The sequence below is a fragment of the Trichosurus vulpecula genome, chromosome 6 (genome assembly GCF_011100635.1).
Source record: "Trichosurus vulpecula isolate mTriVul1 chromosome 6, mTriVul1.pri, whole genome shotgun sequence".
NCBI classification, from domain to species: domain Eukaryota; kingdom Metazoa; phylum Chordata; class Mammalia; order Diprotodontia; family Phalangeridae; genus Trichosurus; species Trichosurus vulpecula.
This window is the reverse complement of record NC_050578.1, coordinates 255106677-255128719: the sequence shown is the minus strand read 5'-3', so window position 1 is coordinate 255128719 and position 22043 is coordinate 255106677. Positions and strand designations below refer to the sequence as shown.

Here is a 22043-nt window from a genome sequence, read left to right as displayed (position 1 = left end):
ATTTCTTCAGATGTTAAAGCAAACAAGCAATCTATGGGGGAATCTCAACCTCCTATTAATCACAAGGCACTTTAGGAAACCAAAATCAGTAAGGCAGTGAGTAACCAAGTGACACCGTGTGTGACCAGACAGTATTCTGCTGTGGCAACTATAGGGGACTGGGCCATAAAAGCATGCAAAGAGATTGCATAAGCTAGAAATGTTAGAAGAGTACTCTACTTGGGATTTTTAAAAGGACTAAAGAGGTCCAGGCCCGGCAACAATATGCAAGCCCAGTCTGTTTAGGGGATCTGGCAGAAAACACAATCCACAGAGTGCCCAGTAAGTTTTATCTTCAAAAAGATATGTGACTGCTCTGTAATAATTTTTGCAAATAGCGACTCTGCTTAGGTAGGAAATAAACAAAGTACACTAAGTTTGTAATATGCCATATAGTCAAATGAACCAATAATAAAAAAACAATAAGGTCCCTTTTGAGGGAAGGAGGAATGTTTCACGAAGTCAGGCAAGGAGAATGAGAAAAATAAATGCATCCAAGATAAGAAAGACGGGCAGGGTAGAAAGAAGCATGAACAAAGGATGCTCATGCATATCAGCCATGAGACTGACAGACAAAGTGTGCCAATTTGTGATGTAATGACTGCATGTTATAGTTGAGAAAAAGAATATAAACTACTTGGATGTAGCCTCTGACTTTGGCTTATCTGAGAAGACAGGCATCTGAGATAATGAAAATCATTCCCTAATCAAGCTGATGGCTGCATGCCTTTGTGTTTTAGGATCAAACCTTTGGCATGCCATCCCGCATCTGCTCCTCTCCTATCCTCCCATGCACTCCTCTCCCCCATCCTCCTATCTGCTCCTCCTCCATCCTCCAGCCATCCCCAAGTCGCTCCCACAGTAAAGGGGGGGCAGTATCTAGTCAGGTGAGGACAGTACTGGAAGGCCACTCTCTTCAAGACACTCAGACCTCAATGGCCTAGAGCCAACAAGTCATGGTTTAGGTTTTCAGGATGGCACGCAAAGGCAAATGAGACTCGCCAAAGGATTGTTCCCACTCTCTGTTCTTGTGGGAATCTTCCAGCTGTGCAAGAGCTCCCCAAAGAACAACCGTCCAATGTTCTCTGTTTTCCCGGGAATGCCTTCACTCTGGAGATGGGAAGAAGCAGTGAAGGGGTCCTAGGATATGTGACTTTGGGCAAGATGCTCCACCTTGATGAACCTGTTTTTAATCAATAAAATGGGGGAAATGATCCTTGCAACCCCTGCCTCATTGGGCCAGCATATGGAAAGCTCTCTGAAATACTTAAAGTCTGTATAAACATAAGTTAATATCATTGTTACGTCTCTTGAGAATAAACTATTGAAGGGCAGAGGCTACGTCTACTCTATGCTCTATGCTCGCTGTTCCTAAAGTCTGGACACAGGCAAAAATGCATATTTTCAAGAAATGAAATGAATGAAATTTTCAACAATTTAGTTGAAATACTAACAAATAACATCTTCAATATGATTTCCATCATTTGTGATGCAAAGGTTGGTACGCTTTGCAAGATTCACGTGAACGCAATGCAGTAACTCCACATTGCACATTCACTCTTTATGCGTTCGATCAAGTGTGTTGCATCTGTGATTTTCATTGAGTACACCTTCTCCTTTAGCATGCCCCAGAAAAAGAAGTCAAGGGGGGTAAGGTCTGTTAATATTCCAAATATTTCGAAATATGCATTTCTGCCTATGTGTCCAGACTTTGGAGACACCCAGTACAATTCCTATACCTACTGCAGTGTTATCATACATTCAGTGGGCAATTCCTGTCATAGTGAAAGACGAATCTGGGGCAAATGACACTGTGATCCGTGATGTCTTCATAGAAAACTTAATTACTCAAGTGTGAAGAAAAGTAATGTTCTAGGATTTACAGTCTCCCAAATCAAGAACAATCTCCCTTTGGACATCCCTCTACCAATTCCAAGGGATGCAACAGGTTGTGGCCAAAAATTTCATCATTTAGAGGTCAACCTCCCGGACATTCATCACTTAGAGGACAACTCAGCATTCAGCCAGGCTGGACCTTGGATAGCAGCCACAGACTGTCACTAGACCCATACTTAAGGTGCTTGCAGCTCAGTAGAATCTGCCAGGATTCCTCTTTTCCAGGCAGAGCCTTCAAAGCTCATTTGTAGTAAGACTGATTCCATAAGAGGATATGTATCCAGCCAAATGAGAATTGTATCCTTCAAAATGGTAATGTTAGAAGGTCTTTTCCTCATTCCAACATTGAGGACCGCCTTCGGAAGAACAGTTTTTGAATAGTCTCATTTGTGGCAAATATTCACCTTGCTGGGGGGTGGGGGGAAGGGGGAAGGAGGGAATCGGATTTAGGGAAAAAACCATAATTTGGAGCCAAGATTGATGAAAACAGTGAGTGAAATGGCAGTTTGTGTCAAAATGAGGCATGACTACAAAATAGTAAAGCTGTTCACCCCGGGGGGGGGGGGGGGGGGCCCTCACAAACGGTTTCCAAAGGCAACTCCCAAAGGTACTCCACAAACCACCCTAACCAACAGCATCATCACTAAATGGTAGGGTGAACAACATGCTGGACTTAAGAAATCAGGCAGACTTGAATTCGAATCCTCCCTGAGATGCTGGCTGCACCACCTGAGCCTCTCAGCTTCAGTTCCTCATCTGCACTGTAAAATAAGCACATGGAATGAGACAGCCTCTAAAGCCCCTACCATTTCTAAATCTGTGCTCCCATGAACTTTCAAAGAAAACATTCATTCAGCTAGATTAAGTTCTGGTTTGCTTAATTTTTTTAAGCCTCTTTTTTCTTCACATCTCTTTTTTCTATGGGTATAAAAACTCTAAGAAGGTAGTTTCATTTTTTTTGGATACCAGTTAAGTAGCCTAAAGCCCCAAGTTAAGAGACATCTCTCCTGGCACTAACTCTCTCACCAGCTTGCTCCAAGACCTGGAACAATTACTCAACAGCCCTTCTGTATCTGTTCAAATCAGAAGAAAGTTGCCTTCTTAATCTTTGTTTCAAGGGATGGACCACTGGGTAGGGAAGGGATAAAGGATATATTAAGAAATGAATGCAATGAAAAAGACCCAAAATATCCATGAAAATCAGCTTTTTAAATCCAAAAAGAATTTTTGGAAAAAAAAATTCTTGCTATTCAAACCCCCCCCAGGGATGTTATGTTGAGAAAATAAGATAAGAGATGTAAAAGTGCCTTTTAAAAGTTATAAGTGACCACACAAACACTAAGTACACAAGAATTACAAAGCCATAAAGAACCTTAGAGATCACTTTGTCCAACTTCCCTCATTTTACAGTAAGGAAACAGAAGAATCCTTGTTTTCTAACCCAAGCTGCCAAACAGGATTCATGAGTCTGAAGTCAAACGTTTCCAATCTGGGCACATATACGGGTATAACTTCAGAGTAAAGCCCTCAGGTGGGCACTCTGAAATGACAGGGCCTTACTAAGAATGAGCCCCTGTATTGGGAAGCTTCACTTACTCACCGAGAAATGCCTGTGGGTGATGCGCTGATTTCATAGACACCTTCTTTGCTAAGGAAAGAAGACAAAAGAAAAACTCTTAGTGAGAGAGGTGATTTTTACAGGCTTACAAGTCTATACCCAAGAGCTCCAGAGAGCCAAAGCAGGGAGGAGTGGGAAGACCTACTGTCTTACCAAATGCCCTGTCCTCTAGCTGAAGGCTAGATATTCACAGTGGACAATGTTTATGGCCTCCTTAAATAGGAAAGTTATGGACATGAGGCTATGAGGGAAAATAACATGGGATCATTCCTCAATATATCTACCCACATTCTCCCCTTAACCGTCATCCAGTTTGCTATCCACTCAGTATTCAGCCTGGGCACCAAGTTATCCCAGCAGCATTTTCTCCTATTACATATAAAGTTGCAGATATTCTTGTCTACCAGCACATCTAAAATGGCTCTCTGGCTCCAAGCCAGTTTCTGCAGAGACTGTGAAGGACATCTCCAAACCTCTTAACAACTTCAAGAAACCCAAGGTAATTTTAAAGGGTCTGATGTAGAAGATAATAATGCTTTTAGTTTCTGGAAGAATTAAAAGACAAATCTACTATAGTCTTTCTCTGGGACTGGTGATTCAAATGCCAAAAAGCTGCCTGTCCAATGATTAAAAAAGGCTGCATGCTTTCAACATAGCTATGGCTAGACAGCAAGGCCGGGGGAAGTAAGCTAGACACAGAATTTTTCAAATGAGACACAGAAATGGAAAACTAAAACCTTGAGGGCAACAACCCGAATAATGCCTTACGGGAAATATCAAACTTGGCACTTCTCTAGGGCTGGAGTTTTTGTGAGATCCCAAAGACCTTGCCAAACCTAACCACATAACCCAGCAGTGAGGAAAGTAAACAGAAAACTCTTCATTTTACAAATGACACAAGGAGTTAGACAAGAGCTCGGGGTCACAGAGCAAGTCAGTGATGGAAAAGAACCCAGAAGTTATCAGATCATGTAGACAAGGATAGAGAGGGGTATAAACTATTGAGTCTGGATGTCTGGGTTCAAACCTTGGCTCTGACAATTACTAGATTTCTAGATTGGGGAGCATCTTACTGGTAATGCTCACAATTCAGAGTTGTTAGAGGGAAATGCTTTCTAATCCCTAACGTGCTAGAAAAACAGAAGCAACTGCTACTGTAAATAGATTATCTGGAGTCACATCAAGATTCATAGACTAGAAGACAAACGACAAAAATGATCAATACTGGAAGGGCTGTGGGAAGATAGGCACAGGAGCATGCTCTCAATGTGGCTATGAAAATCAATGTGGAATTATGCTCGAAAAGAGGCCAAATGTTCAAACCCCCTAACCCTGAGATCGCACTGTTAGGCATATATTAGAGAAAGAAAGTCCTATTCAAAATATTCATAGCAATACTTTTTGTGGTTACAAAGAACTGGAAACTAAGTAAGTGCCAACTGACTTGGGAATGGCCACATGAATTGCAATATGTGAACATAAATTATTCATGCACTATAAGAAACTATGAGAAACATGGGAAGACAAACTGATGTAAAGTGAAGTAAGAAGAACCAGGAAAATAACAGATACCAAAACTGCAACAATATGAAAGAAAAAAAATGAAACTGAACTCTGTGTGGTTATAATGCCAAGTTGATTCCCAAAGAAGAAATGAGAAAATGTGCTGCTTCTCTTCTCTGCAAAGATGGGGGACTGAGGGCTATGGATGTGGAGGTTGCATATACTGAAAGACTAGGCTAATGCACTGGTTAGTTTTGCTGAACTGCTGTTGCAAAAAAAAACCCCAAAACTTTTTCTTTTATTCCTTGCTACAAGAAGACTTGCTGGGGAGGGGAGAAGGATATATTCAGAAATGAAGGCAATATTAAAAATCAAAGGTAACAATTTTTAAGAATTTAAAATATTATATATTATACATACAAGTAATTAGGAAAATTTATTAGGAACTCTCAAGGGCTGAGAATGCTAGAATATACTCAACTGGAGGGAGTCAAGGGTAGACAAAAGAGATAGACTTAATAGTCAGGAGAGCCCTAGGTGCAAATTCCAGTCCTGTGACTACTAGCAGCTCAACTAACTTTTGGGAATCTGTTTACTCATCTCTAAAATGGGAGATAACACTTAAGTATTGCCCCATTATGCTTTGTAAATCAAAGCACTCTAAATGTGAGTTATAATTAAAATATAAATGCACAAAACGGAACATCTTCCTGTGAAGTTTACGTGAGCATGAAAGCTTAAGGGGGAAAGGGGCAATTGGTGGCAATAAAGTCCCTGGCACTCAATCTGCATGGACGTGGCAGATCTTGACACGAGCTGGCCAACAAACATGTTGTTGTTTAGCTGTTTTTCAGTCATGCCTGACTCTTTGTAACCCTATCTGTGATTTTCTTGGCAGAGATATTGACGTGGTTTGCCATTTCCTTCTCTAGCTCATTTTACAGATGAGGAACTGAAGCAAACAGGGTTAAGTGACTTGCCCAAGGTCACCCAGCTAGTAAGTGTCTGAGGCCAGATCTGAACTCAGGGAGGATGAGTCTTCCTGATTCCAGTCCCAGCACTCTTTCCATTGCCCTGACCAATGAGCATTAGTTGTCTATTATAATAAAGGATTTCAGGGCTAACTGTGACTCTTATAGCAAAAGCACCCAAGACCAGGAAAGGCCTCAACTTCAGGCAATGTGAGGACTCTCACCCCTCCCCCAGTGGCCTCAGGCCCCAAACTGAGAGAGGAGCACTTGCAGACTCCTTCATCAGGGAAGCTCAGACCCCAGCAGAACTGGAAAGGCTCAGACCCCACAAGCAGATTGGGCTATTAGTTTGGGCCAGCACAGTCTAATAAAAAGGAATCCTAGGTGAAGAGAGAGTCTGTGGCTCTATAAACCTTCCCAAGCTCCCCAGCTGGCTGAAAATGGCACCATCCAGTTACAGTCTACTGTTGCTCAGACTCAAACTCAGGTCAGGAACTTGGAGAGCTCAGACCAGAAGGGGCATTTAGAGAGAAGGCAGACGAAGGAAAGAATTGGTCTAAGCAAAACAAACCCTAAGTCTATACAAGAATATTGATAGCAAAGATACCTTTTTGAGGTAGCAAAGGACAGGAGTCCGAGGGGGCTGCCCATAAACTGTGGAATGGCCAAACAAGTTATGGCACGTAAATATAATGGAATATTGTTGTGCTATAAGAGAAATGAAGGAGAAAGTTGCAGAGAAACCTATGAAAACCTGCATGAACTGATGTAAAGTGCAGAGAACCAGGAAGGGATAGACTAAATGCTCTAAGGTCTACTTTTTGGTGATGCTATGTAAACGGTACTAAGAAGGGACTATGGCTCTTCATATCTGGCAGACTATTTATTCCTAGGCAGGCTGGGTTATTGACCTGGAGACCGGGACTCAGAGAAATGCACTTGTCAACGCACATCTCTGTTGACTGTTTGTTTATATTTAATAAAGTGTTTGTGTGCTTTTTAGTTTGTCTCACCGATTCAGTCTCTCCAAAGTATGAACTTGCACGTGCAGCCAGCATGTGCCTGTCCTAAGAAAGGAACTGACCAATCAAGTATTTATCAAGCACTTGCTATGGGTTTAGTAACTGAAATGCTATTTAAACCCATAAAAGCGAATGAGGTTACCAAGACAGAACAGAGATAAGGCCCAGAAGAGAGCTCTCGGGTATATGCATGGGGTGCGTGGGTATGTGATATGGCAGGAGAGAAGAAATCACAGAGGAGCATCATGAAAACTCAGAGACAGGAGCATATTCATGAGGACAGAGCAGTCAACGGTAACAAGCAGAGAGGTCAGAAAGGATGAGAATAACAAAGAGCCATGGGCTTGGACAACTAAGAAATCATGGCCATCTCAGCAGAAAGCATCTTCCGTTTAGTGATAGGTCAGAAGCCACACTGAGCGAGAGGAGAGGAAGCAGATAAACAAGAGCAAATGGCTAGAAAAGGAAGGTGGAGGGAGGAGGGATGAAGGATGACACCCTGAGGGCAGGGCGGGATCAAGCAAGGGTTTTTTAAGGATGGGAGAGACCTCTGGGCATTTAGAGCCAGTAGGGAAGGAACTACTACATAGGGAGAGGTTGCAAACTGGGAAGAAGGGAAGGAGGTGGAGATGAGAGTAGGAATGATGACTTAGTCCGGTGGGAAAGGTGTGTCTCACCCAAAGAGAAAAGGAAAGGAGAGTCAGGGATCACAAGCGCTGGTCCTCCAACATCCCAAAGAAAAAAATAAGCATCAGTAACCAACGGGAACCAAACAACTGCTTAGCACCACAGTGAGTCAAAAAGCATTTATTAGGTACTAAGAGAAACAAAGACAGTCCCTGCCCTCAAGGAGCTTACCTTCTAATGGGAAAAGACATCAAATGAAAGGAAGCTGAAAAGGAATGAGACACAGCTGGCCTGATTACCCTCTTAAATGCAAGGGCTGGGAAGAGTCATCAAATCAGAGGAAGGGGTCAAAGAGGCAAAGGATAAACTTCCAGTACATGAATTCCAGCGCTAGAAAGAACTTCCAGGATGAAGAAGTACCTGAAACACGATAGAAGAAGTCTAGAGAACAGCAGCGAATTTATCTCATGTGATGAGATCAAGGAGGCTTATTGATGGAATCCCAAGAAGTAAAGCTATTTTGATATCACAGGATTTTCACACATATGTGTGGGCTATATATGTTTTGACCCCGATGGAAATTTGATCTTTTTGCCTGAAATAAAATCTTTTTGCCTCGTATACATGCAAATTAGAGCAAAGGGGAAAGGGAACAAACTCCCAGAACAATTTTGGTAATTAAACTAACATATTAGCCTTTCCTATTGATAATGCTTGCTTTCACCATCCAAAATAAATTAATTTCCACACATATCCTCTCCTCCCTCCTCTACACAGCAAGCCATCACTTATATCAAAAAAGAGAAGGAAAAGCTGGGGAATGGCTAAACAAACTGTACTACACAAACGTAATGGAATATCACTGCAAGAAAAAGAAGAGTTCAGCAACATTCGCTAGCACATTACATGTGACAGTATGTACATCCACAGACCGCCTGCCTCTGCGATGAAGGGAGAACCGCACTGCTGTTTTTGCATGCTCTTCAATATTTCCCTGGCTCTCTGATCCATGGGGGTGTTCCCACCCATCAGAGGAGATCCAAAAGCAAATAAACAAGCCACAAAACAGGTAGATGAGTACCTCAAGCACACCTGAGGAGAAAGTTAAAACTAGGGCTATTTTCTTTTTCTCCCTGAAAAAACACATTAAGTCCAAGTTTCAAAACCAGACTAACTCACCAGTACTTTCTGATGGGTGTTATGACTTTGCTGTACTTTTCCTAGGCAAAGATAACTTCAAACCAGCATCCTGGACTTTGGAGCTTCAAGGAACCTGCATCTACAGTGAGAAAACTGAGGCCCAGAGAATGAAGGTGAGCTGCCCAGTCAGAAATCACTAGAGAACTTTCAACATTCTAGGTGGGCCATCTGCAAAAAGTCAGACACTATACTGCATAGAGGCAAGGACATGAACAAGACTAACTTGTCAAACTAAAAGAATGGATTCTGTTCCTATTTGCAGGTGCCAGAATATTAGAGCCAGAAGAGAAAGAGCATCTAGTCTGTGCTCACCATTTTCCAGAGGAGGGGGAAAGAGGCTCCAGAAAGATGAAGAGACTTGACCAGGAGCACTCAGCTGGTAAGCCAAAGAACCAAGACTTGAACTGAGGCTAGGGCTCTGACCATCTTCCCATCGAGTAGAAATGTGAGAGATGCAGGAGAACACACCTAACTGATCTGCCCAGATCTGGGGCTGGAATGCACCAATACATGAATCAACTAAGAAAGTGACTGGTCTGCAAGAACAAGGTGGTTCCAATAAACGGACAGAAAACTCACCCAGTTCTCTTGCAGCTTTTTAAGCATTCTGAGTCAAACCAGATCTGATGGGTGTTTGACATTCAGTTTCAAGGAATCAAAATGGATCTCTGCTCCCTTAAAGAAAATATAAATTACCTTGGAGGTTCCCTTCTGGTTCACTTTCTCTGGAGATCACAGGGAAGTGGATCAGAAAAGGCCACACGACAGCAGAAACCTGCTACACAAAGTTCTTTCTCTCTTCTAAACTGCACCAGCAAATTTGGGAAGGCCACCAAAGGAGCCACATGAACTCTCCTTAGAAGGGGGCTGGAGGAGGCAAACCTATAAGGGTGAAATCCGCAGAGCTTCCTGAACTGCAGTGGAGATTCAGGTTTCACATTCACTGTTGTACCACGGGGCCTCTAAGACTCTTTTTTACTCCAAGGTTCTGGGACTCAACAGTAGACAGAAAACAAATTTCTAAATGGGGGCAGTATTTACAGGGTTTCAACATCTGCTCCATCAGGCAGCATGGTACTCACTCAATCATTTGTGGGTCTGGGATGCGACGTAAAACCTGCAGAAAACAAGCATAGTATATTTAAGTACCAGAAAACCACTTTAGCATCCCAAATTCACAGAGGTATTTCTATTCCTGCAGAAAGAAAGGGGAAGGAGAAATTAACGTTTATATTGCACCTACTAGAACACTTGGCCTGTGGGCAGCAAGACCTGAGTTTCAATCCACTCTCACCAGCTCTGTGACCCTGGGCAAGTCGCTTAACCTGTCTACCTCAGTTTCTTCATCTGCAGAATGGGGCTAAAAGCAGCACCTACCACCCCGGACCGTTGTGAGGATCTAGTGAGATGATATTTGTGAAAAGCAATGAGCAAAGTGCCTGACGCACAGAAGGGCCACATGAATGTTAGCTACTACCACTGTTGTCACTATTATATGCCAGGTACTGTGCCAAGAGCTTTTCACAGACATTATCTCACTAGGTCCTCACATCTGTCCAGGGAGGTAGGTGCTGCTTTTAGCCCCCTTCTGCAGATGAAGAAACTGAGGTAGACAGGTTAAGTGACTTGCCCAGGGTCACACAGCTGGTGAGAGTGGATTTAAACTCCAGGCCCAGCGCCCTATGCTCTGTGGTGCCCCCTAGCGGCCTCAGTACTTACTCTGCTCACCCTGTTCATTCCTACTGAAATGCTCTTAGTTCAACACTAGTCCCTCCCAGAAGACGAGCTCCTAAACTATACTAAAAGCAGTTACCATCAAAACAGTCTGGACCTGGTTAAAGATTTAAGGGGCTGAACAAAGGGAGAGATGAGGCCCACCCCATGAGCAAAAGAACCAAGCCGACTCGTGCTCAATAAACCCAACGACCCATCTTCTGTCGGGATTTGACCAAAACAAGAGGGCTGCTGGAAAAACTAGACAGCAGGCTGGCAGAAATTAGGTTTAGACCAACACCTCATACCATAAACCAAGACGAGTTCCAAATGGCTACATGATCTGGATATTCACATCATAAATTAGCAGAGCAGGAAAGAATGTACCTTTCAGATCCACAGAGAAGGGAAACGTTCATGAAGACACAAGGACAGACAGCATCACAACTGTGATTACAAAAACAATTTTTAAATTTTTTGTACAGCAAATCCAGTGCAGCTTAAGATCAGAAGGAAAACAGTTAAATGGGAACAAATCTTGGCAGCAAGTTTTGAGCCAGGTCTCATTTCTAAAACACAGACATCATAAGGGTATAAGACCCATTCCGCAACTGGTAAATCCAAGAACTTTTCCTTTGACATCTTCATATCAAAGGACTCGAACAGGCAGTTCTCAAGGAAAGAAATCCAAGTCATCAATAGCCACTGAAAAAAAATCCTCCAAATCACTAATAATTAGAGAAATGCAAATTAATGTAACTATAAGTTTGGCAAAGATGACAAAAGAGAAAAATGACGAATGTTGGAAAAGACAGAGAAAAACAGACACAGTTAATGGACTGTGAACTGTTCCAGCCATTCTGGAAAGTAACTTGGAATTATGGCCAAAAAGTCACTTAACTATGCATAGCCTTTTGCCCTGTCAATACCACTACTAGGCCTATACCCCAAGGAGATCAAAGGAAGACGTAAAGGACTCAAATGTACAAAACATTCAGTGCAGCTTTACACAGTATCGACAAACTGCAGACTAAAGGGGCGTCCTCCTATCGGGGAGTGGCCTATGAATGTACTGGACTGTTACTGAATCACAAGAAACGACAAAAGGAGAGTTTCAGAGCCCAGTGGGAAGACTTCCATGAAGTAACGTAGAGTGATGGGAGCAGAACCAGCAAAACAATTTACACTCTGACAACACTGTGAAAAGCAACAACAACGAAAGACTTAAGGACTCCGATCGACACAACCATGATGGCAGAGGACCAACGACGAAAAAGCAACCTATCTCCTTTCTAAGGTGATGGGCAACCAAAGATGAGGAAGGAGATGCATTTTTTGACAGGGTCAATATGGTGTGACGATTAAAAAGGTTCAAGAGTCATTGTTTCTGGGCAATTTATTCATTTTATTAATAAGGCCAGCAGGTTATTGATAAAAGGATGGTCATTTGGTCATCTCTCTGAGACCAAAGACAGTCGTGGTGGCAGCTCACAGTTTATATGCCCCTTGAAGAGCAGGTATTCAATGAGGCGCTGAGAGTGACACCACGCCATCCTTTGACCTCCAGAGAGGCTATCTCTATATTCAGACCAGCACCAGCCTTGGGCAACCTAGACAAAAGGATCTGCTCCACCCAAGCTTGAGTGGAACACAGCTTCCCAGCCTTAAATAGAATTCTTTGTAAGGATGGGTGACCAAGATTGAGAGTTAGTTCATCTCATTATCAGTAATGTCCTTCAAGAGACTGAACTTTTTACTTCTCTAAAAGCAAGATTTTGAAAGGAGAGAACTCTGCATCTCCCCAGATTCTTGGTTATTAATAATCATTTCTCTCATTAGGAATTTGTTTTGCTTGACTTATAAGGGTTTGCTTTGGTTTTCTTTCCCCTGGGGGTGGTGAGAAAATAAATGCTCGTTAATTGAAAACAATTTAATTCTAAAAAATGAATAAAAATTAAAGCCACTCCTTTTGATTTGAACTTTCCATTCTGCTAGAGCACCCCCGGGCTTGTTCTTCCTACAGGTACTTCCTGATGCTTGCAGCTTTCTTGGCAGCTATATTTGTGAAAAGGGACTGGGGGGAGGCTGAAGAGAAAGGCAGTATGCCTCCAATTAATACTCGTGCTAGTTAACAAGCAGCTCTGTTAAAAAACTATGGCAAAGAAGTTGAAACCAAAAACTATTATAAATTGACACTTTTCTATTACTTGTGGTTCTCAATTTTTTAACACAATGGAGAACCACCAGTTGTCTCTGCTGGACCTGAACCCTGCTCAGTGGGGAAAACGTTCAACAACGAAGTCAACAAACGCTTATTAAAGGCCCACTGTGTATAAAGCTCTGTGCCAGATGCTGGAGAAATACAGAAGAAAACCAGAGGGCCTATCCTGAAGGAGGCTATCATTCAGGAGACAAGTAACAGTACGTGGAGGACCCAGGAAAAGTAAATGAAGCAGGAGAGGTTGGGGAAGGAGTCACCTCTAGCAGAGGGGGTTTTATGAAGGAGGTGGCTACTAAATAGGACCTTGATAGAAAAAAGATGTCTATATAGATATAGGCGTCAGGGGGTCAAGATGTCAGGGGACTCCCTCCATCACAGGCAAGGAGCACAGATCATCAACTGGCAAAGAAAGGCCCTTCAAGATGGTTCCGTAGTCCAACCCGGGGTCATTGTTTGGGTTTTGATCGCTCAGAGTGAGTGTAAATAGCAATTGTTTCTGTTCTGGCCAGAAATCCTCCCAGAGTAATTATTTTTTGAATAGGTAAAAGAGGCCATCTTTTGCCTCATTCCCTATGAATGGGCATTGCTGCAGTCAAACTGAGACCTGGGAAAGATCTGAGCTTAAAAAGGCCAAGGCCTTCCATCGCATCTGGGGCCATCTCCAGTCGTCCTGATCTTTACCTTGCCACTGGAGGCGGGTGTCTCTGGAGAAGAGAGTGAGGCTGGTGATTCTGCACAGCCCTGACTCACTTAAATCCAATTCACTTGCAAGTCAAGACATCACCTTCCTGAAGTCATGGTCCTCTTTGAGAACACTAGTCCAGCCCCTCCTTTTAAAGATGAAATTGAAGCCCAGAGTGTGACTGGTACAGTCAGAAGAGCAGTAAGCAGCAAAGCTGGGATTTGAACCAGCACCTCCCCTCTGACTCTAAATCCAACACATTTTTCTCATATAGCTACTCAATCCTCGTGCCAAACATCTGGGGCTCTAAACCTTTTCTCGCACTAGCCAACAGACCTGACATACTCCGAAGCTGCCTTCCCTCTTTTACTATTCCAGGCCTGGCCATTCTTCCAGGCCCAGCTTATGTGTAGCCTCCTCCCTGCAAAGGTAGAAGAGGAGAAGACACACTCAGAAAAAGGGCTCCAGAGCCCACCAAGGCGAGAATGCAGAGTACATGTAGGAGAGCCATGCAAAATAAGGCTGGAAAGGTAAGGCAGAACTAGAGGGTGGAAGGTCTTAAGTGGCTGCAAAAGGAGTTTACAGACTCATTCTACAAGAAATGGGGATCCACAGAAGACATAAAACCAGGGAAACAGCAGGATCAGACCTCTAGGTTAAAGTCACTTGGCAAAGTGAGGACTGAGTACCTTTCTCTCTCTCCTAAGCCTCCCATGCTTCCCCATGTGTCCCACCCCACCTCAGCTGAGGACTTCTCTTCTTACTTTACTAAGAAAACTGAGGCCTTTCACCTGGCAATCCCTCTTGGCCTTCTCTTCATCTCACAGCACTTGCCACCATCCCCCAGCCTCTCCTCCTTGACTTCACTGTCTGATGAGTTGATTCTTTTCCTTGGTCCTTCTCCTATACCCCTGATCCCATTCCCCTTCTCCCCCCCCTCCACACCCCCCCCCCCCCCCCGCCGTCTTCTCCAACACCATTCCTCACTTCTCTCTAATCTTCAACAGCTTCTAGCTATGATTTCCTTCTTCTTTACTGCATTTAAACATACCCTAGCCTGCATCATCCCGAAAAAAATCGTCTGAGGGGTTGGATGGGCAAAAGCAAGAGTTAACGCTGGCAACAAGGAAGGCCACGTCTGCCACTAAGAGAAGAGACATCTGGATAATATGAAAGTTGTGTTAGTAAAACACACCATCAAGTCGATCACCCAGCGCCACTGGGAGGAATGTTAGCAGCCCAAGGACAGACGCCAGGATGCCCTGGAACCTCAGGATACTGCTGCTCTGTCCCCACCTTCAGAGCAAAACCAGGCTGTGTACAGCATGTGGGCCTTTCTTTTCTAGGCTGAGTTATCTGATGGGTAAATCAAGAACATCTGTCTGCTCCAGATTTTATCATTGGGTCTGAATAAAGCACCTTGAATGACCTGGGAGCAGTTTTAACCTACCTAATTCTACAGTATTATTCACATAGCCCCTCACCTGCCAAATCTTGTCACTTCTACCTCACCACATCTAACCCCCCTCCTCAGGTCTGAACACGCCACTCCCCTATTCAATTGAGTCCACTGGCTTCTTTTCACTCCCTCCACAAGCAAACGCAAACCCCTCTAGTGGCATTTAAAGCCTTTCACAACCTAAAGCCATCCTAGCTTTCCAGCCTGCCATGCATCACTCCCCTTCTGACCCTCAGTGCTGTCAATCTCCTTTCCTGACTTCCCTCATACAGAGCACTGCCCACCTCCAGGCCTGATCCCCTGGGTCTCCAATGCTCTCCCTCCTCTCAGAATCCAGTTTCCTTTAAAACTTAGGACACAGACCACCTTCTAAAGAAAGCCCTCCCTGACTCTCCCTGCTGTGGGCACCCCCCATCCCCACCACAAACCAAACTGTACATGGGTCTGGATGTACATGTTTTCTGTCTTCCTCCCAACCCCCAGAATGGAAGCTCCTCAGGGGTATAGACTGTTCATCTCCATATCTCCAGAGCCCAGTACAGCGGCTGTCTGGTACATGTTAAGCACTTAATAAATGCTATCTAGCTCTTTTCCTTAGTAGTAAATGTATTTTTAAAAACTTCTTTGAATCCGTTAGCAGAGCCTGAAGGAGTACTTACCTCTTCCTTTGGTTCTTTATACACAAACTGTCTTTCAGGTGGAAGTGACTCCCTTTTCATCCAGGTCTGTGCAAGGCCTTGGTGGGCATGGCCTTTGTCCCTGAGAGCTAAAGCAAAGGAAAAAAACAAGGTAAGACTGAGGGTGCCACCACCCAGGGAGCAGAGGGAGCAAGCCGCCTTCTCATGTGTCACTAAGCTAACCCCAAGAGCCTCCTAGTTGGCACCAGGCCTCCCTGGCATCTAAGCACTGCTGGGGCCCAGAGAGGACATGTATGCGTGTGCGTGTGCGTGCATGTGCATGTGTGTATGCACGTGCGTGTGCATGTGCACCCTGGGCTCAGGGCAATAAGGAGAAATGAAGGCTGCCTCAAGTGACCTGGACATGACACAATTACTTAAGAAAGACTCCGCCATCACGGGACAAACAGGAGCATTGAAGGATCTGATCAGGACAGAGCCCCCACTGCCTTGCCTGGCTTCACAGAGGCCTGATTCTTGGCAGGACCTGCCCAGCCACCCTGCACTCGCACTCTTCGTCTCTTGTCATCCATGGTCACAAAAGCACTGCCTGCCCTTCGTCGTTTTCCGTTTGTTTTCTCCCTGAGATGGACAAAACAGATTCTTTCAGTTAGAACAACTCAATTAGATTCTGCCAACATCTGCTCATGACCCACCAGGTGAGGCCTGGTGCTAGGTGGTAGGATCCATGAAGACAGACCCGGCTCCCGCTCTCAGGGGGCTTTACTTCCATACTGATAGGGAAGGCAGGAAGACTGGATAAAAAAAATAACCATGACACAAAGCAGCAGGTGATAAACACAAAAGACGACTCTAAGCCATAAGCTGAGATCAACTTTTACAGAAGGAGGGGCAGAGAAATTAAGGAAATCTTCCTGGAGAAGGTAAGATCCGGACTAAACCCTGGATGGATTTCAATTGTGATAATGGTGTCGGGGAAGGAACAGAATGTTCCTAGAGGACGATAGGACCAAGATCTAGTGCTGAAAGAGACCTTGGAGGCCATCTCGTCCCTTCACTTCGTAGAGGACAGAGAGGCTCGGGGCCTGCCCAAGGTCAGAGACTTAGTGAATATCAGAGGCAGGATGTGGAATCCTAACTGGAAACCACTGGAGGACAAACACTGCCTCAGAATGAACAAAGATCAAGGCGGAGGCAAAGTAACTGTCCCCTAATGAGGTGACAAAGTGAAATAGTTCTGTGAAAACACATGTTTGAGTTTTCTTAGCTTGTAACCCTTTTATCATGAAATGATACTGGCTGCAGCAACTCAAGCACAGATGCCTGTATCTGATTCATCCTCACCAGTCAGTCACAAACCCTGTATTTTCCTTTATGCCAGTAAGAGACAAGTTCTAAACTCAGCATCCTCTAAAATTATGCTAACAGACCTAATCTTCATCAGCCCCGAGGCTTAGAGTATAAGCTCATTTGTGCACACAGGAAAAGAAACAGGTTAAATAATTATCTCAAGACAAATCAATAGTTTAGTTGGGCAGAGTTCCCACTGGTGGAGGGAAGGAGCAAAGGCCGACAGACAACATAGAGTCTCAGGTGATTGTCTAGGGGCACTGATAAGGGTAAGTGGCTTTTCCACAGCCCCAGGAGCTCTAATCGGGGTCTTTGTGCTTTCTGGGAAGGTTTCGTATCCAATACACCAAACCTCACCTCAGGAGCAGCAGCAGGTTAGAATTCAAATTGTATAAACTCCTAGCTTTATGTTAAATGTAAATCTAAGTTATAAGAAACAGCAACTCACCAACTATTCTATATTGCAGATTCAATCATGCAAAGTGGCTTGAGGCTTCAGGAAATACAAACTCTCGTCTAGAACGTACATGGCAGATACACTAAAAAGAAAAATTAGAAGGAAGGGACATGAAAAAGAGAGTGAAAATCTTGTTAGCCTTAAAACATCATAAAAATCCCAGGGGTCAAGGGCCATCGATGCCCTGCGCTCTGCAATGGCACTGCTTTCTATTAATCCATTATCATCAACACACTGGTTGTTATTAATAAAGGGAATGGCTAGAAAGGCAACGTGTCACAGGTGGGGGGGGCAGTCCCCCAGGCTGCCCAAGAAGCTCTGGGTTCGAGACCTGATTCTAATATACCCTGGGTTCCTCAGTGCTCCAGCAACTCTCTAAGACTAGAAGCAACATAGTGCAGGGGAAAGCGTGACGGTGCTGGGTTCAAATCCTGTCTCTGCCACTGGCCACCTGGGTCACTTGGACAAGTCCCGACTCTACGAGGCCGCCATCTGTCACCCCAATGGATGACATCACCGGTCCCACCCCCACCCCCCCATGCAGCAGAGTTTACAAAGCAATTGAAAGTTTGCAAAGCTCTCTGCAAACACCTCGCTGGAGCCTGCAACAGCCCTCTGGGGTTACTAATGCTCCCGCTTCACAGAAGGCACAATAAAGGCTGGGCGCCGCCGGACACAGATTCGGAGCTGGCAGGGAGCTCGGGGTCACGTGCACAAGCACTGATTAGGCGCCTACGACGGGCCTCGCAAGGCTTGAGACATAACGGGGACGAGGCCGTCCAGCCCTGCCCCATTTTTCGGACGAGCGCACCAGAGGCCCCGAGAGGCCGGGTGACTCTCCCCTCCTCCCTCCCCCACAGGGGACCGAAGGGACCAAGTGCCTGGTTTGACAGGTGAGGAAACTGAGGCCCGGCTGAGAATGCAGGAGTTGCTCCGGCCCGGGGCTCGCTCCCGCCCCCCTTGGAGCTGCTCCGCCCCGGATCCCCCGGAGCGGTGAGGCCTGGCCCGAGCTGGGGAGACCCCAGACCCCCGCGAGACCGGCCTACACGCAGCTGCCCCTTTCCAGACGAACTTCCTGCCGACCCTGCAGGAGCTTCAGCTGCTTCCGGTGTCTGTGCGCCGCTGCGGTCGTCCGGGCTGCAACCACTTCCCTTGTCCTGAGGGGCCTCCTCCGGAAGGAGGAGAGGAAGTGGGAGGAGCCAGAAGAGTGGGAGGAGTCTAAAGGGGAGGGAGGGAGGAGGTGGGAGAGGAGAGAAGAAACCAAGAGATGGGGGGGGGGGAAGGGAGGAGAAGGAAGAGGAGGTAGAGAAAGAGGAGGAGCTACAAGGAGAGGGAGGGAGGAGCCAGGAGGGAAGCAAACCGAGGTTAAGTGACTTGCCCAAGGTCATACAGACAATGAGCGTCTGAGGTCAAGTTTTTATTCAGGTCTCACTGACTTGGGGTCCAGCCACTGAACCACCCGACTGCCTCTTTTATCTGACACATTGAAAAATATTCTGAGGAAGGTCTGTAGGCTTTACCAGACTGCCCAAGGTGTCCATGACGCACAAACAAATGGATCAGAACCCCCAGGTTAAACCCAGAATATGTCAGGAACATCCAAAGTCTGAACCAAGGTCGAGAATAACCTGGCCAAGATTGAAGACAGAAGAGCCTTCTGTCCTAGATTGCCTCTTGGAAATCGTGCAGTGCTTTTGATGACCCCACACTTCCAGTCTGGCATGGGATGCCTTCTGCCATTGGTCCCAGCGCAGGGCCAACCAGGATCTCTCCTTCCTGGGGCTCACGGGCCTGGGTCCCTCCAAGTTCTGCTACTCACACCCCTTTAAAGGGCAGGGAGTCACTGACCACAATCCTTCAGGCCTCAAAGCATTGCCATCTACCCTGCCGCTGGACCTTAAGGACTTTTGGGTCTTGCCACCGTCCAAAAACCACCAGACTGGTTTCCCCCAGTTAGAATGTGAGCTCTGTGAGACCTGGAAGCCTGTTACTTTTCTATTTTTATTCTCAATATTTAACAGTGCTTGGCACACAATAACCACTTTAATAAATACCTAATTATTCCATTCAACACTAAAATAAAGACCCATAATTTAAACAAAAGTATTCTTCCAATAATGCTGTACGGTCCCGCATCCCTGAAAACCAGCCTTTGAAGAAGAAAAGTGGAGGTCGCCCAAAGGGTGATGCAGATGCATGTCGTAGACATGAGTGAGCTAGAATGCATTAGGAGCAAAGAATTGAATATAAGTGGTATGATGGAGGAGTGACTGGAAAAGAAAATAGCCTGGCTGTGAGGTCAGACTGTGGGAGAAAGGATGGGGAGCCTGCATGCTCTGATGCTAGCCACACTGTGTCAAGGGAGCTAGAGAAAAAACCTGGCCCTTTGGGACCATCCCTGATAGAAGATTTATTGGAGGGCATGGGGGGATGGAGGGGTTAGCCAGAGAAAGGGGGCAAGGATAGGCTTTGGTCTGCACCAGGGAAGGAGGGCACCCATCAATGGACTCACAGGCTCACGGGAATATTAACGAAATTCCATTTTAGGCAATTCAGCAGCACCCCTTCCTATCTTGGAGATCCTGGAGAAGTTACTTAATTCTTCTGAGCCTCATAGGATTACAGACCTCAAGGTGGAGGGCCCTGAGAGGTGATCTCATCCAACCTTATTTTACAGATGGGGAAAGTAAGGCCCAGAGGAGTGAGGACAGTTTTCAACATTCATTTTTATAAGACCTTGAGTTCCAAATTTTCCTCCCTCCCTCCCTCCCTCCCTCCCTCTTCCCCTTCCTCTCCCAAGGCATCCACAAGGTCTACCAGGGAAATTCCAGTTCTCAGCGCTCATTTCAGTGACAAAACTGCCAGTTCTACCCATCCACAGGGCCCGTCCACTATCCTCAGTTGGTAAGCATTCAAAATGAATTCTCTGAAGCACAGTAATCATTCTGTATAGACCTTGGGTTATTGCGGACTTCATCGATAAAGTGGGAATAATACTTCTATTTACCCAGGTTTGGAGGTGGGAAATTATATAGCAACATGAGAATAATTCAATATTTTAAACCCAAGTCATTCTTCTGGGCCCTGCCAAGGCATAATCACCATGAGGTTTGCGAAAAGACCACCCTGTGTTTATGTATGTTAAACCCAGCTCCAGGGAGCTCAAAGTGCTTTAGAGATTTATTAATACGGTGACTTGTAATAATCCAACCCACTTTCTATATTGTACAATCTTCTTTACTGCACCTTGTGAAAAGGTAAACAGCCACAAGCAGCCACTGACACTGGCCTCCTGTTTCTTGTCCATCCATCTTGACTCTGGGCACTGACATCTGTTGTCCCCTGAACCTGTAACTTCCTTTAATGTCCCCCTCAGGGCTTCCTTCAAGTCCCAGCTAAAATCCTAAAAGAAGCCTTTCCTGACCCCTTTTAACTGTACCTTCCTTCTGTTAGTTACCTAAGGTTTATCCTAGTTTGTTTGTACATCTTGGTTTACGTGTGGCCTCTCCCACTGGACTGGATGCTCCTTGAGGGCAAGGACTGTCTTTTGCCTTTCTTTGATACCCAACACATAGAGAAGTGCCTAGCACATGGAAGTTTCTTAATAAATGCTTGTCGACAATTCCAAAGGATGAATAATGGTGTCCACCTCCAGATAGAGAACTGATGAACTCTGAGTGCATAATGAAGCATACTTTTTTTACTTTCTATATTCTTGGTTGTGTGTGTATGTGTGTGTGTTTTCTTTTGCAACATGACTGATACGGAAATGTTCTGCATGACCACATCCATAATCGATATCATAGTGCTTGCCTTCTCAAGGGGTAAGGGAGGGGAGAGAGAGAATTTGGAAGTCAAATTTTTTAAAAGTGATTGTTAAAAAATGTTTAATGGTATCGGGAAATATTTAATTAAATAACTAAAAATTATATTTTAAAACAAATGCTTGTTGTTTTAAAAAAAATGCTTGGCTTGAGTGACTCAACAAGTCAATGATAAAAGCAGACCCAAATCCCCAAATTTCTCAGCTTAGTGGGGAGCCCCCTGGTTTATCTTCTAGCAGACTGCTAGATACTGTCAGCTCCCTGATTATGGTTTTGGAAGAAAGGTAAACATCTGGTCTGGTGAGTCACTGTTGATTAGAAACAGAGAGGTCTCATTACCCCTTCTAGGTCATTGTTTCCAACAAGCGCTTAGCATGGGTGGATGGAAAACATGAGTCAATACAATCCAACACATCTGTGAAGTACCTACGGGCTGGATCAACTGGAGAAGGGCTGGACAAGTTGTGGTATGTGAATATAATGGAATACTACTGTGCTGTAAGAAAGATGAGCAGGCAGACTTCAGAAAAACCTGGAAAGACTTACATGAACTGATGCTGAGTGAAACGAGCAGAACCAGGAGAACATTGTACACAGTCCTAGCAACACCGTACAATGATCAACTGTGAATGGCTTAGCTATTTTCAGCAATACAGTGGTCCAACAGAATTCCAAAGGACTCATGATGAAAAATGCCATTCACATCCAGGGAAAGAACTGATGGAGTGAGTCTGAATACAGATTGAAGCATACTATTTTCTCTTTTTTATGTTTTTTAAAACTTTGGATCTGTTTCTTCGTTCACAACATGACTAATATGGAA

General features: G+C 44.8%; 1 protein-coding gene across 5 annotated transcripts in view; it reads right to left on the bottom strand.

The window, feature by feature from the left end:
* The window catches only part of ALKBH3 (alkB homolog 3, alpha-ketoglutarate dependent dioxygenase), a 50054-nt gene extending 31499 nt beyond the window's left edge, over nt 1-18555 (bottom strand). For 2 of the 5 annotated variants that reach the window (XR_005010699.1, XM_036764476.1), the window contains exons 1-6: nt 18443-18555; nt 17388-17478; nt 16083-16210; nt 15611-15717; nt 9959-9993; nt 3536-3583 (exon numbers count right to left, since the gene is read on the bottom strand). Coding sequence is in view for 4 of the 5 variants with exons in the window: in XM_036764476.1 (XP_036620371.1) it covers nt 3536-3583; nt 9959-9993; nt 15611-15717; nt 16083-16161 (269 nt within the window). In the remaining variant the exon portion in view is untranslated. Of the gene's footprint in view, nt 1-3535; nt 3584-9958; nt 9994-15610; nt 15718-16082; nt 16211-17387 lie in introns of all 5 variants that reach the window. The other 3 variants (XM_036764473.1, XM_036764477.1, XM_036764474.1) reach the window with 3 other exon arrangements.
* Nucleotides 18556-22043: the final 3488 nt, after the last annotated feature.